The following is a 17,012-nucleotide window of genomic DNA, read 5'->3' on the forward strand; positions in this document are numbered from 1 at the left end:
GTCACAACTCCAAGGCCAAGAGGTGAGAAGAGGACTTGAAGGCTCTCTGTGATGGGAAGTAGTGGTAGGGTTCTAGTGTGTCTAGGGTTTCCATACACACTGGGGAGAGCTTATTCATGCCTTCCTTATAGACTAAGATTTTTCTGAGAGATAAGGTCTGCCCTTCTTACACTCACTGCTAAATAGAATGGAAACAATCTCATGTAAAAAAAGTGAGATATCATGCTAGGATAACAAAATAACAAATAACAAAAAATGAATCATGAAAGGAAAGGTAACACACTGATAACACAACTTCTACACCAGTGATGGTAATAATGGTGATGATGATGATAATGATGATGATGATGATGATGATAGCAGGGCATTACAGTCACAAAGGAGTGTGTTCAAAATGTGAACTAACAAGAAAACTTCAAAAAAGGAAAAATGTTAGTTCTTGAAATTTAAATGCCAAAAATATATAATAAAGTATGTGGAATGCATAGGTAGGTAGATAAAATTGAGGAACAAGTCAGCAAATAGAGAACAACTTCAGAAGGAAACAAAACATGCAAAGAAACTTTGGGAAAACAGAGATTATAGAGGATGCAAATGTTAAAATTGAAGTAACAGAAAACCCAGAAATAAAAGAGATTTAAAAAAAATGAACATAAGGAAACATGAAAGATGAATTGTCTACACTTAAAAATAAATACAAAAGGAAAGAAGAAAACACCATGGAAAGTCAAAGGAAATGAAAAATAAAGCATGAAATAAAATATTTCCTCTTTGAGAAACAGTAAGACAAACGTAAGAAAAAAATATGATATGGAGGAAGCAAACGAACCTCTGGGAAGATGAAGTATACCACACAGAGAAAAAGCCAGGACCTAACCAGCTTTGGTCTTCAGAAGCAGTCAGTCCAAGAAGGACATACAGCAACAGAACACTTCTATAGCAAACATTCACACTTAGTCTTTACGTATTTATATTATATATGTATATAACCTGTAAACACTGTGCTCCTATATTTAATATATTGATGTTTTTACTCCTCCAAAGTATAGGAAGACTATGTTTTCAGCAATCACTCTTTTTTTTCTCTCAGAACAGACATTTTGCAGCCTAATTTTAATTTCAGTGTCTCTGTGACAGTATTAGTAATTTAATTGATTTACCACAAATTTTACTGAATACCTACAATGTACAGGAGAAAAAGATTCTTATAAGAATTTAGAATGGCATCTAGATTCAGGCTCAATGTATTTTCTTTACTGTGTCCACAATAACCAAAAGAATTCATCTACATACACATACACACACACACACACACACACACACACACACACAGTATGTACACACTATATACATATAGTGTATACATATAGTGTATGTATGTATGTATGATAAACTGATTAAAATAAAACATTTGATAAAACTAATTAAAATATGGTCACAGACCTTTTTCATAACTACTGTGATACAGATAGGAAATGTTGTAATGTGATCATAACGTTTGAGAAGATAATCAAAGTTTCTTCTGAGTATAGTATGGGTAAGTGGGAGAATATAGCCAGTGAACTGGGCAGAAAGAATGAAGGATATACTCCTGGAGGACAGGGACCTACGAACAATCATTTTTATGGAGGCATTTTATTCTAAATCGGCCTCACAGGATTCTTGTTGCAAACACTATTCAGGAAATGTATGGTGCAGGACGAGAAGCTCTTATCAAACAAAGGGGCTGTGGTTACTAACCGATGTTAGTCATATGTTTACTTGCTAAGAATCCATGATGAGGAATCTTCCAAGAGGTAGTTCATAAAAATAAATAAATTCAGAGATGGGTCAAGGCACTATGTAAGTTTCCTCAAAAGAAGAATCCTTGTCATGATGCTGAATGCTTTTGATATTTTTTGTGAGGGTTCCTTATCTATTACTAATTAGTCTGAGAGACATTTTTAAGTTTCTTTAATATAGAATATTAATTATGGAACATATTAAAAATATAGTCACCAGTTTTGAAAGACATGAGTGTTAGCTCTTAAGTAAAAGCATATTATTAAAAGAATGTGTCAATACACAGGATATTATTGTTACCAAGTCAATTTAAATTCTGTAGGTATAAAACTGAAGTAAAATAAAGAAAAGATATTAAAAAGAGTATTTAGGGACCTATATGGCTAGTGGGAGTTGCAATATTAATGAAGAGGTGAATATTTCACAAGGCAGAAAGTTCATTAAAGATTGAAGGAAATGAATTTAAAGCTTAGGGTTTCATATCTAATCAAACTCATGAGAATATGATGGTTGCTTGAAAAGAATTTGGGGGGCATTTAAGGCCGAAGAAATTTATTTAGTCTAAACTGCCTTAAAAAAAACAAGGACCGGGCGGTGGTGGCGCACGCCTTTAGTCCCAGCACTCGGGAGGCAGAGCCAGGTGGATCTCCGTGAGTTCGAGGCCAGCCTGGGCTACCAAGTGAGTTCCAGGAAAGGCGCAAAGCTACACAAGAGAAACCCTGTCTCGAAAAACCAAAAAAAAAAAAAAAAAAATACATATAAAATATAACCCATGCCAAGACTGAGGGTGAAGAATAGAGTGTAGGCATTTAATTATCGAATTGACTTACTTTTTGGATGAAAATGCTATTAGACTTGAGGGAATAAGGGACAGAGGGGAAAGCTGCTATGCAATTTCAAAGGACACTCTTACTTTTCACAGAAGAATACAGGACTTTTCATACTTCTACAAGTTTGTAAAAAAAAATCATAAATTGGTATTCTCATTCTTATTTTGATAAATGTAATTATCCTCATGATTATGAATTTGACAAAATTTTTCAAGTGACTTGAACAATAAACTGATCATGCTGGGCCTATTGTATTTCACATAGAGTTTCATCTAAAAACAACAAAAATACACACAGTATTTACAATGAGGTATATCAAATATTCAATAAATGAAGCAAAATGTAATACTAATATTTAGACATGCCAAAGGAAGCAAGTTCTTCACACACACACACACCACACACACACACACACACACACACACACACACACACACCAGAAAAATAGTATGTTTCCTTACTATACCAATAGTAAAATATGCTGTAAATGGGTAGAGTAAATGGATAGTGCACAAATTTTACAGAGATTTGTAAAATGACTAGTTTGAACCCAAGATAAAATCTTACTATGCAAATGTGCTTTATGGGAAAGCGGTTGTTTAGATAAATATTAGTACAAGTGTTTTTTTTTTTTTTTTTTTTTTTTTTTTTTTTTGGTTTTTCGAGACAGGGTTTCTCTGCGTAGCTTTGCGCCTTTCCTGGAGCTCACTTGGTAGCCCAGGCTGGCCTCGAACTCACAGAGATCCGCCTGGCTCTGCCTCCCGAGTGCTGGGATTAAAGGCGTGCGCCACCACCGCCCGGCTAGTACAAGTGTTTTTAGCATGATGCAGCAAAATACAGGCATTTCTTATTAATCAATTCACCTTAAGATACCATAGTCACCAAATTATGTGCTAAGTAATTAAGCTCAAAATACAATATAACCAAACTGAGAGAAAATAGCCAAATTTCTGGTAATAGTAGTCAACTTAATTTTTGTCTGTAAAAAATTAGTAGACAAGGGAAAATATGAACAGCACAAATAAGGCTGTTGACTAGGCAATTAATATAAGTTTATTGTTACATAACAGTATTGTGTTGGCCACAGAAAATACACAATTTTCAAAAGAGCATAGATCCTACATCAGGACATAACATGAATGCCAACCTGCCTCAGATATCTTGAGAAATAGAACTATTACGAAACATTTTCCCAGAACACAACAAAATTTTATTTAAATATGAGATCTTGGAAAGGTCTAAATTTTCAGAAATCAAATAGTACAGAACTATTATAAAAAATTTTCCCAGAACACAACAAAAATGCAATGGAATTTTATTTAAATATGAGATCTTGGAAAGGTCTAAATTTTCAGAAATCAAACACTACAGAACTATTACAAAATTTTTTCCTGGAACACAGCAAAAATACAGTGGAATTTTATTTAAATATGAGATCTTGGAAAGGTCTAAATTTTTCAGAAATCAAATAGTACACCAATGTCTCAAGAGTCAAAGAAATATATTCTGAAATAATGTTCAATGATTAATAACAAAAAACACTGTGCTGAATAATCCAAGGAAGTATACAACCCCCAATATTTATGTTCCACAAGTTTAGACTCAGTTACTTGAAATAATAAAAAATAACATAAATTGACAAATTAAAATAAATACATAAACTATTATTTTAAAGGTAAAAAATAAAGTTGCCTACAATAAAATATTAAAGGCAATAACAAAGTCAAACATAGATTATTCAAAAAGAAAATTAATTGACAAGCCCTTACAAAAACACACCAGTTATGAAGAGCAAGTAAAGAATACTAGCACAGGGAATGGTAAATTTGAGGATGGATCTTTGGATATCAAAACAACAATTAACAGGTCTTAGTAGACACACATCTTAAAGAAGGTAGAAAAAAGTCCTTCAAAAAGAACTGTGTCAGATAGATGGAGAAAATGTCCTATTTCATCCTACTCCCATAAAAGCATGACTAAAACCCCACCCAGATAGAATTAACAAAACAAACACAAGACTGTAAACATGAAATGCAGAAGGCAGGCCTTCTGGAACCTCAGAGTGCAAGCATCATAGGGTGCTGAGTTCCCTGAATTTTCTGTTTGCCTAGACTGGGTTTGAAGATGCCATTAACCTAGAAATATCAATAAAAACAAAACAAAACAAGACAATTCCCAGAGAAAGTCTACTCAATCTAGGCAAAGGATCAGAAGAAGAAGGGAGAGCCAGCACTCCATAAAACTTCTAAACAACTCCTCTACTCCTGCCAAACCAGAAAATGATACAACAAACTACAGATAAACATCCCCAGAGAAACAGATGCAAAATCCCCAACAAAACATTCACAGACTGAGTCCCATGAAACATTGAAAGGATTATTCATTATGACCAAGCACATATACAAAATAAATATAGCATACCATATAAGCTGAGATGAATGTAAAAATCTGCATTATATAAATAGGCATAGAATAAGCTTAATATGAAATTCCCTTCATGATTAAAACTCTGAATGAGTTATATATAAAAGGATTGTGCCTCAATATACTAAAACCTATATATGATAAATACAACAGAAAATGCATGGCAAACCCACCACCAACATCATGCTGAATGGTGAAAACTATTTCTTCTAACATCAAGGATAAGACAAGGATGTCAACTCTTATCTCATGTATTCAACATTGTAGGAAGATCTTGGCCAGAGAATTTAGGAAAGGAAAAGAATAGAAGGCTTTGTATTAGTAAATAGAAGTGATGGGACTGAAGAGATGGCTCAGCAGTTAAGAGCATTTGCTGCTTTTTGGGTTTCAAATTCCAGTATCAATAAAGTGGTCAATGGCCATCCCTCTTCTGAACTCCATGTGAACTGTACTTACATGGTTTAGTTACTTTTAGGCAAACATTCATAAACACACATAAAAGAAATAAGCTGTTATAAAAATGAAATACATTGAAACAACAAAAAATGGAAAAATACCCATCTACACACACATTCAGGGGTTGGATGATACAATTTTGTTAAAATAGCTGTACTACCTAAACAATTTACACATTCAGTGTGCTCTCCAATCAGAGTAGCAATGACATTTTTCACAAACTCTGCTGATGGTGATGGGGAATCTAAAATGTACATAGGAGCACAAAGAAACTCAAAAAATCAAAGAAAAATGAAGAAACCAGAACTGGAGACATCGCAATATGTGATTTCAAAACATACTACAGAGCCATATAACCAGAGCAACATGGTATTAGGTTCAGAAGAACACTCAGATCATTGGAACAGCATAGAGACCCGAGAAATAAACCCACACATTCATAGAGAAATGAATCAAAAAGCAAAAATAGAACTAAACCACAGGAAAGATGATATCTGCAGTATGGTGCTGGGAAATTATTCATGGGCAGAATGTTAGTATTTGACCCCTACCTCTCATCCTCTACTATAGTATAATGCAATGGTTAAAAGACCTAAATATAAAACCCCAAACTCTGAAACTACTAGAAGGAAATGTGGGTAAAACACTGAAGACACTGGAATAAGCAAGGATTTCTTTTTAATAATATGATTCCAACAGCACAGGAAACACAGCCAAGGGGGATTACATCAAACTCAAAATCTACACCGTGGAGGAAACAATCAGCAGAACAAAGAAAAAGCTTACAGCACAGGAGGTGATACTTGGCTACTACTACTTATCTGACAAAAGATTGAATTTTATAAAAAGAGCTCCAAATGAACCAAAAGAACAAGCAACCTAATTAAAATGAACAAATGTTCCAAATAGATTCTTCTAAAAGAAGTAAGGCAAGTGGCCAACAGATAGGTAACAATGTTCAGTATAGTTAGCCACAGGGTAATGATAACCAAGACTATTATACTGAGATGTCATCTTGCCCCATTCGGAAGTTATTCCTAAAATAACAAAAGCTAGAGAATGTGGAGACAGGAGCTTTCTGCTGGTTGATGGGGATGTAGATTAGTAAGCATTTACAAACAATAGTACAATCATTCTTTGTTGATCTAAAAATCTATGGAGGCTCATTGCAAACCTAAAATTAGGTCTTCTGTGTTATCCAACTGTTCCACTTCTGACTGTGTGTCTAAAGTAAATCAGCATTCTTAAGATATACATGCATTTTCATGTTTACTACAGTAGTCTTTACCTATGGATGTACAGTGGCTTGCTATGACCATCATTTACACAACTCACTTCCTTATGGATCCCCAGAGGTTTGGACAAGTTAAGCTTGGAAAAATTCATTGGGTAACTCCAATGTCCTGTTGTACCAGCTGAGGCAATGGGTCTATATCCTAACACCAGTCAAGAGCAAATAAATTCCTGGGCAATTACTTCAGAGATAGAACATTACTTCCCACCTTAAACCTGTCAGCCATCCCAGTAACTCCTGCCCACTCAAATGCAATTGGTATAGACTTCATCATAGCGACAACTGAAGCCATTTTGAAAATTGTCTACAATCAAATATTTGCGGTACTTTGGTCTTGATATAAATTACCCCCTTTTCACCTTAATGACTTAAGAGACATATACTTGAGACAGTCCATGAAAACTGGAATATATCTCTTAATTTCTTTGAGTAATACATACAATGAGAATGATAGTCTTTGAATTTACACTTCATAGCTATTGTTAAAATGAAAAAAAATTTAAAAGTGTGAAAATCTTTAAATATAAAAGGGATTATTGTAATTTTGTGAATGTACAAATTCTGTTTCAATTTCTAGTTAGACAGTATTTAGACATCAACTGAAACCACCCAAAATACTTTATTATGAAATATCTGAAAATGTTGCAAGCTTTATGGGAACAGAATTCTCTGTAATCAGGATGTTGGTTAAAATTCCTTAATTTTATGGTCATAAGTAAGGTCTATGTTTAGTTGATTCTTGAAAATCAGATTCAACAAAAAAATTTGTACATATGCCATTTCTCATCCCCTCCAGATGCACTTAGTAAACAATTTCTTCATGTTATTTCCACACTTTTAATTTATAGACTGATATTCAGCTATCTGGTAAACATCAAAGGGGTCCCAAAGAGTTGTTTTCAAAGTCTTTGCATTGAGTGTCTGTTCAATGAATGTTGCTAAACGCTGATCTTCATAATGTTGTGCTTCTCAAGGGCAGAGCAAGAGATGCATCTCCTGTCTTTGATGGGATGACAGACTTCACCTCTTATCAAAGCACCAAATGGGAAGTTGCCAGCTATAAAACACATGCTGTTGTCAAGCTGAGTACTGGAACTTGTTCCAGACCTCTGTGTCCCTCAGCTGCTTCAGCCAATCAATCAGCAAGTGTGACAGTTTTATGAGCTAAATGTTTCTCAGGCCTACATCCTTGTTTTCCCTTGTTCTTTCTTAAAGATTATTGTTACTGTTATATTTTTATTTTTAACTTCTGAAATTAAGATATAATTACATTATTTTCTTCCTTCCCTCCCCTCCATCCAGCATCTCCCATGTACCCCCTTGCTTGCTCTCTCAGCTGCCCTGATACTAAAACACTTGAGAGTAACATGTAAGATAGGAAACTAGTAAGTGTTAAGACATTCCAGGAACTTCTTAGTAGTTTATGCTAAAAGACAAATTATTATACATTATTAATATTTTAATAACAGTGAAAAGTTAAAACCGCTTATCTTCTGGGCCAGTAAAAGGAAATATGGGATTGCACAGCATCAGTTCAAGAGGAGGAAGAGGATGCACAAGGACAGACTGATTCAAGTGTGACAACAGGGTGTGGTCAGCGGTTAAAAGTCATGGCTTGCAGGCAGGGGAAGTCTTCTCAGTGGAAGTTTAGTGTGGGGCCAACTGCCTAAAGTCACTGAGTCATTTTGGAACAATAACTTCCAGTTGATCTGTATTTTTCAACTATGTATTGCCATTTTTAGAAATTAATCCTAAGAGTCAAAGCAATGCCCATAGCTACATGTAACATACATGCACGAGGCAATATTCAAAGGTTCTTCATGTATCGTTTTACTATTCAATATCATCAAGATTGTTACAGTGTAATGCTATGCAAAAATATCAAGTGCCTTAAAGCCTTGATGCAGTGGGATCGACATTCTTCTACTAGTCTCCTCTCCATATCACTGCATAAAAGACAAATGAAAGTGAACTGTGCAGATGTCAACAGAGCTCATTTCCTGCTGTTGGGCCATCGACTGATTAATTATTATCCTTCTCTATGCTTCTGTTTAACGAATGAATATACATTTGGGTAATCAGAAAGACATTGTTTTGACTGAAGCAGAGTTCATTGTATAGTTCAAACAGATTCATACGCATGCGGTTGGGGTAAAGCTAACACTATTCAGACTGTTTACACATGTGAGTCTCCTTGCAGTTCTGTATGTGTGTGCATATGCCTATGTGTCTGTCTAACCTCATAGGTACTTTGAAAGAAACTTTGTAGTTGATATTACCAGAATCTCCTTTTAACATTTAAAAACAGAGAAATTTATATTATTAAAGTTTGCAAGATTTTGCCTGGTGCTGTTTTTAAGATGATATACTTGGGGTTGGGGAGATGGCTCAGTGGTTAAGAGCACTGGCTGCTCTTCCAGGGGACCTAAATCAATAATCCCCAGCACTCACTTAGCAACTCACAACCATCTGTAACTCCAGTTCCAGGAGACCCAACACCTTCTTTTGGCCTCAGTAGGAACCACACATGTGTGTGCAATGCACAGAAATACATGCAGGCAAAGTACCCATATGTGTAAAATAAAAGAAAAAATTAAAAGATGGCATGCTTTCTGTGCCAGTTTTTTAAAATATGGGCAAAATAGTAACATTTTATACATTTGCAAATGTATGTGTAATTAAGCGCTTGGGCCCTGAGTCTCAGCCTTCACAATCCTATCAGGGTAGAACTCAAGGCAAGCAGCTGCCCAGCTGAGAGCCCTTAATGAGCCTCCCTACAGATGTAAACATTCTTCTCAAGGGAGGGACATTCTCAGGATTTTGATGCTGCAGTTCACTGGCTAGTCCACAACACAATTAGGAAACATCCATTAACCTCACAAGTAAAATTCGAGACTCTATGTTCCTTTTCAACTCCTAAAGAGAACTAGAGGGAGACAGAACTGGCCACTGGAGAGAGCATAACTGTAGGCTGCCTGGGACCTCTCAGCTACCCACAGAAGCCAGCATGTCTTGGGTCCTGCTTTCTGTCCTTTGGCTCATCATTCAAACTCAAGGTAAGTGTAGACATCTTATAGGGGAAAAAATCAGATTATTTGATGCATATACACATGAGAAAAATGACCTTTTCACTCACAATGCAAAGGTCAGTACAGTTTACACAGTATATTTCTTGTATCTTTGTCTCCTGAAGTAAACTATATACTTATATACATTCATAGCAGTTTATACATACATGTGTATGGATGATGGTTATTTTTTATATCACATGTGAAACGTATTCTAAAGCTCACTTTTTTTCAAATCTCATATACTTCATTAAATAAAAATCATGCTTATATATGATATGACATTTTTCAAAATAGATGAAACAAATGTTGATTTATTACTTTATTTAGATTTATATTCGTTAGTGAAACTGTATTGATATAGTCATTAATAAAGCCTATTTATTGGTACTTTGGGATATTTCTCAGTCATAGGGAAGGATTCTCAGTAGTAGGGCATAGTCAAAAGAAAAATCCTGGAAAGGTAACTCTTTCTCCCTTCAAAGCTGACTATTGAGAGATTAACCAACAACTTGATAACCATTATCAGCTTCCTTACTACATTATGTATAAGCGAAGTGCATCAGTGCCATCACTGGTTATCTTGCTAGTGGTGGCATCACAATCATGTTTAAGAGTCAGATGCCGGGAGCCTGCACATCTCCATTCACAAACATGTACACAGTAAATCTTCTGCTGAAACAGTTGAAGGCTGCAGCTAGGAATTTATCTAAGCTCAAACAGTCACTACTTGTTCAATGATCCTATGCAAAGATTCTTATCTAGGGTTGGCTGTAGTCTTTGTATTTCTCATATGTTTCTTACATTGTAATCCCTCATGAGGTTCCCAAAGAGATGGTAAAGCAGAATAACATTAGTAGAATAACATTGACAATAATTGCATCATGTAAACATCCATACGAATGAAATCTTTTTAAGTCCATTTAGTCAGTGAACTCTGTGGTCACAACTATGGCTGCTATTTGCACAATAATTTAGTTAAGTGTCTCACCACTAAAGAACTCTGATTGCCCTAATTAAGACTCTATCTCAAAGCTGTGGAAACACAAGCATTCAATGGGCTGATTGGCCTATGTGAACAATTGCAGAATTCCTGAAAAAGAGAAAAGATGTGCCTTCATTTTTCTGTGACAGGGCCATAGAGTTTCACACAGTTTATATGTGCAGCTTTTATACCAATCTATATAGACAACAAGGGATAGGAAGGCAGAGTGACTTTCATTAAGCCTTTTAGCTAGGATAGCAAGCCACAAGTTTGGACTCTGAACCATTTCTTTCCTTGTCATTTGTAAATAAGAGAAACTGTCTATCTGGCATAACTTGAAGTACATTAAGAAGAACCTTTTATTATAAAAAAAAATTTCCCCATGTGCTCTCCATTTCTTCAAATTTTCTCTGAGAAAGGTCAATAAGAGCTTCATATCCTGTGAGATCTACAGTTTTAAGGGTAAAACTGTAAAGAAAGATCATCTTGGCTTATTGTCAACAGAGACACGAAATCACTGGGAATAGGGTCTCTCCTAAGAGTAAAGTGTTACTTGCACATGGAAATCTTCATTTTTGGAGAGGGTGGTCAGAGAAATTGCAAGTTGAAGAGGACTGCAAAGGAATGCCCTCAGTTACTATAGGCAGAGTCCGGATTTACCAATCAATGTTCTTAATACAAGATGAACTGCTTATCTACAAGGAGGTACACAGTTTTCTATGTTGTTCTAGAAGTTAGGGAGACAGGAAACAATCCTTTTGTCATTGAAATTGAAGCAGGGGAGCAATCTATCTGTTTTGAATGGTTAATTCATGTTCACAGGACAAAGCAATGGACCGAACAAGTCAAAACACGGTCAGTCTTTCTTACCAATGTTTTCTGGCTTTTTCTAGTGATAGATACAAAGTCAGCCCCTGAATTAAAGCTCCATGAAATAGTTCATCCTAAAAAAATACCCATGTCACACAGAAGAGGGACTGAGAACAATCAGACAGAGAGATATGGCAAAGAGGTAAGTCATATGTCACAATCCCCTGCAGACAAAAATGAAGGGCTTTGGGGAGCAGTGTGATATCACAGTCAACTTCCAGCAGCTTCATCTTGCAGTCCCTCTATGAGCTCAGCTTTTGAAGATTCTAAGATGTGATGCTCAAGGGGGACACAGAAGGGTTATTGGGGTAGGAAGTTTATCAGAAACATCCTTAAACCACAGGCAAACAAATAGGAAGACAACAGTATGGCTAGGTGTCTTAAGGGAGTTCATGCCCCAGCACCAAAGATAGACATGACAGGTCTCTGAAATGGAATCATGCTCAAGAGGAAAGTTTAAGGGTTCCCTCTTATAGGTTTCTGAGGAAATTGGGGTTTCTACAACAGGAGTCTACAGTCAAGCTCTTTGATTCCCAGAGAACAAGGAAGGAGGCTGGGAACAGGATGCTTGGCCAATGGTAGCCCTTCAAAGTGTCCCAGGTTGTAAACTTACTTCCTAAGGTGGGGAATCTGGACACCTGGAAGTCTGTTAGCTAAAGCTAGTGCTCTGGGGAGGATAGGGGTGTCAGTATCTGTGAGAGAGGAGGGGCTGCCACAGGTGCTGTGGCCTGAGCAGCAGTCTCATCCTAACCCTGAGGAAGAGAGACAGCCATGACTTCTCAGGACTTGGTTATAATTTAACATCAGAGAAGCAACTGCCCAACTTGACAAAGCTTCTTGGATGTGCCCTCAAATCTGTGGGTACTCGCAAGCAAGACAGATAGTTCTAGAAGGAGGTGTTCTTTCCTTCCAGCCTTTTCACACTCCTGCCTTCTCCTTGCCCACCCACTCCCCAGTGATTATACTTTTCTGCAATGTAGAAAGGTATTCTACCATGTTGCCAATGTTCCCTCATTCTGTAATGTTTATCACTTAATTCTTAGTGGATTTTTAAAACCATTTTAAAATGTATTTCAATGGAAATATATTTCAAGATATGATGCTTTCTTGTCCTGTTGGTAATTTATTATGGTACACAGGATATATATACATTAAAGCAAATGACAAATCTCTGTGTCACAAATTAGAGATAGATTAATGTGTGTGGCTGTCAAGAGATTATATTTTAGGAATCCATATTAATATACAAATTACATCTATTTTAGACATAGGACATAGGATGTAAGAGAAATGCTTTAAACTTCTGTATTTCTGCTAGTTAAATACATAGTGTACATAACTGACATGTTATAACATTATAAAATTTTAGATTAGCTGAGAACTATGTGCTTATAACTACTTTGTTAAATATTTTCAGGAAAGATATGCGCCTGAAGTTCAATATCAGATCACACTAAATGGAGAAGAAATTATCTTTCACCTAAAGAGAACCAAGTAAGGACCACCACTTCCTGAAAGTCCAGCCACTGGTTGCATTATCAGAATACTGAGACACTTCTTGGCTGTAGCTTCATTTCTGTGGCTCTGATAAAATATCCTGACAAAATCATATTAGAGGTGAAAGGGGTTACTTTGGCTTACAGTTCCAGGCTGGAGTTCATCATCGTGGGGAATCAGAGTGGCAGGATCTTGAAGCATGTTTCCTGCTCAGCTAACCCTGCCTATTCTTACACACTCCAAGGCCCCAAATCCAGGAATGGTGTCATACAGTGCTCTTTCAGGCTTGGTCTTCCCACATCAGTTAAGGCACCCAAGACAATCTCCCATAAATGTCCACAGGGGCTCCTATGCCCAATAAGAGGCAGAAACAGTAGACCCTCTAGAAGCTGGCCTTTCTTACACAGTGAGACAAGAGATAAAGATGTCTCAAACAAGGTGGGAGGTGAGGACTCTTATAGGAGTTTGTCCTCTGGTCTCCATGCATACGCTGCAACATATGCAATTATACACAAACATGCACATACAGAGACCACGCACCCACCCATACATTCACAAGATTACCCCTAAGCCTGAATCAGGGTACACAACCTAGAGATAGATTCTGGGGGAAGAGAGAAGGGGTATCACGAGTTTTCTAACAGTCAGTAAGCCTCCTTTGTTGGTCTCCTACCCATACCTGTGACTCAGCACCCTCCAAAGTCCCTGTCTTTGCTCCAAAGAATCCCATCAGGACTCGACCCATTCATGTTTGAAGATGAACCCGCAGGTGAAAAGTAATTGAATGAATTCCCCCCTTTGAGTTAATAAGTGTAACTTCATGTTTTGATTTATTTTACTAGGAAAGTCCCAATGTTGGCAAAAGATCAATGGTCAAAAGTCAACTCGGTCTCACTGTATACACAGTTATTCCCATAGTACAGAAGATGATGTTAGATAAATCAGTATTTACTGGTATCATGAGTGCATTATGCAGCTTTTTACTCTCCACAGGCATCTTCTGGGGCAAGACTGCACTGAAACATCTTACTCAGCCATTGGAGAGGAGGTGACCAGACGCTCTCAGGATGTGGTAGGCTCTGAATCCATCCTGGGATCGGCCATTTGCCTTGTAAAATACATAGGCCTGAGGATAGCTTTTAAATGCATCAAATGACTGGGAAGATAAGTGATTATCCATGGTCAGAGAGACAACTTTTCAAAGATAAGAGTGGACACACAGTAACACTCATACACACAATGCTAATGTACCTATACACTCAATTAGACACCCCCATATACTTAACTAAAGTCATTTAAAAATATTTATTTATTTACTATTTGTGTATTTATTTATTTTTATGTGTGTGTACCTGTGTGTGTGTGCATGTGTGTGTGTGTGTGTGTGTGTGTGTGTGTGTGTGTGTGTGCAAAATGTCTACATTTAAATAGTGGAATATATTTTCTACCCCAGAAACCCTGCTACTATGAAGGCCACATCTTGAATGCAAGGGACTCTCTTGCCAGTATCAGTACATGTGATGGACTGAGGTGAGAACTGTCATAGAGCATATTAAATACTAAGAGACTTTTTGTCACACAGCCTTAAGTCTTCCCCATATCTTCTGTTGTCTTCTTACTATTTGGATTGTTTTTGTTCATCACTAATCCATAAACCACTGGATTCTATGGTAAACTGAAGAGCAAACTACCATGGTACAGTCACTTCATTAACTGTTCTAGAAGTCAGTCCCAGCTCTGTCAAAGCTGAATACTGGACCTCAACCATATCTGTGTCCATTACCAAGTTCATCTACCTCACTCCTGGAATCTATTGTGTCTATCATGTTTTCTTAACTAACATGCCGTGTGTGTAGTTTTATTTAAGTCTCTTTTGTGATTAAAATGTGAAATAAAACATGTAATTGTTATTCTAGCATGGTTCATATTTAACATGACATCACTTTTTCTATATTATAAAAGTGCCTACAGGACATAGTTTTTTACTGGCGTTTACAATGGCTTTACAGTATGTCAACATATGGAGTCACTTTCTAGTTCTAAGCTAATTATCTTCAGAGAAAAGGAGTCTTTAAGCTATTCTTAGTCCCAATTTGTTCCCCAGCAGTTCTAAAAGAACTTTTGTTGTTCTCTCTAGAGTTCTGAATGTCTAAATAGTCATTTACTCCGTTTTCCACTCAGTTCATAGAAACTGCCAAGAAATGTTTGACAAATGAATAAGCAAACTGTTGGAGAATATTTAATAGACTCATGGTGTTAACTCCAAATTCTTTGGAATTACTTCATTTTAGTAATTCTTGAGGCTACTCTGGTAAATGGCATAGACTTCACATTTTTTTTTACATTTATTGAAAATAGCCTTTTCTTCCTCACATAATATGTCCTGATTATGGCTTTCCCTCACTTTACTCCTTCCAGTTCCTCCACCATCTCCACCCATCCAGGTCTACCTCCTTTCTGTCTCTTATTAGGAAATAAACAGGATTCTAAGGCATAATTATACTATATTGTACTATACTATTCTACGCTATACTACGCTATGCTATGTTATACAATACTATACTATACTATACTACGCTATACTATGGCAATACAAAAACTAATACATAGGAATAAGATAAAATAACAACAAAAAACAGAAGGAAAAGAGCCCAAGAAGAGACACAAGAAACTGATGCAGACACAGACACCCACTCATTCTCACTCTCAGTAATCCTATAAAAACCACTAAATGAGAAACCATAAATACATATGCAAAGACATATAAGGTAAAAAGAGAGAAAAAATAAGTAAAATAAAATAAAATAAAAAATACATGCACACACACACATACACACACACATATACACACACATACACACACACACACACACACACACACACACACACACACACACACACGTATGTATTTTAAAACCCTAACATGGAATTATGAGACAAAACCTCCAATGGTAACATTGAGTTCCTTTTCTGTTGGCAAGTAGCTGGGTATGCAGCTTACTCTTAAGAGTAGTTTGTTTCTCCAGTGAGACTCCCTTGGAGAAAGCTGAATTTTCATTTACAAGTGGTTATCAAAGGAGATAGCTTCTGAGTTGGAGATGGGGACATGTGTCCACTTCTCCTTTTAGACCCTATCTGCTGCAGACCTAGGCAGACCCTGCACATGCTCTCTCAGCCTTTATGAGTTGATTTAGAAGATCTTTTTAAATTGGTGTCCTCCATCCCCTCTGATTCTTACACTATTTCTGACTCTTCTTCCTCAGGGTTCCTTTTAAGCCTTGAGGGGAGGAATTTGACCAAGATCTCCCATTTAGGGCTGAGTGTTGCAGGGTCTCTCACTCTCTGTGTAGTGTCTGGCTGTGGGTCTCTGTATTTGTTACCATCTGCTTCAGGAGGAAGCTTCTCTGATGATGGCTGAGCAAGACACTGATTTATGAGTAGAGCAGAATGTCATTAGGAATCATTTCATATCGACAATTTTTCTTTAGAATAATAGTATTTGATTTTACCCTAGGTCCCTGAGCTCTCTAGTCTCATGCTCTTGGTCACCTAAGCAGTGTCAAGTATCTCATGGAATGGGCCTTAAGTCTAATCAGATATTGGCTGGTTACATCCGCAAGCTTAGTGCCACCATTGCACTAACATATCTTGCAGGCAGAACACCATTGTAGATCAAAGGGTTTGGGGTTGTGTTGGTGTTTACATTTCTCTTTTGGTAGCATGCAGAGCATCTTCTTGTACCAAAGATGACAGCTCATAGTGGTAAAGGTTCTATGTAGGCACCAATTCCACTTCTCCATATTCAA

General features: G+C 36.7%; 1 protein-coding gene across 2 annotated transcripts in view; it reads left to right on the top strand.

The window, feature by feature from the left end:
• The window catches only part of LOC114702671 (disintegrin and metalloproteinase domain-containing protein 28), a 98,145-nt gene that overhangs the window by 70,046 nt on the left and 11,087 nt on the right, over nt 1–17,012 (top strand). For both annotated transcript variants that reach the window (XM_037208426.1, XM_037208430.1), the window contains 5 exons: nt 9,709–9,842; nt 11,733–11,851; nt 13,127–13,203; nt 14,200–14,278; nt 14,660–14,736. In XM_037208426.1, coding sequence (XP_037064321.1) covers nt 9,709–9,842; nt 11,733–11,851; nt 13,127–13,203; nt 14,200–14,278; nt 14,660–14,736 — 486 coding nt within the window. The remainder of the gene's footprint in view (nt 1–9,708; nt 9,843–11,732; nt 11,852–13,126; nt 13,204–14,199; nt 14,279–14,659; nt 14,737–17,012) is intronic.

Source organism: Peromyscus leucopus, chromosome 9 (genome assembly GCF_004664715.2).
Source record: "Peromyscus leucopus breed LL Stock chromosome 9, UCI_PerLeu_2.1, whole genome shotgun sequence".
NCBI classification, from domain to species: domain Eukaryota; kingdom Metazoa; phylum Chordata; class Mammalia; order Rodentia; family Cricetidae; genus Peromyscus; species Peromyscus leucopus.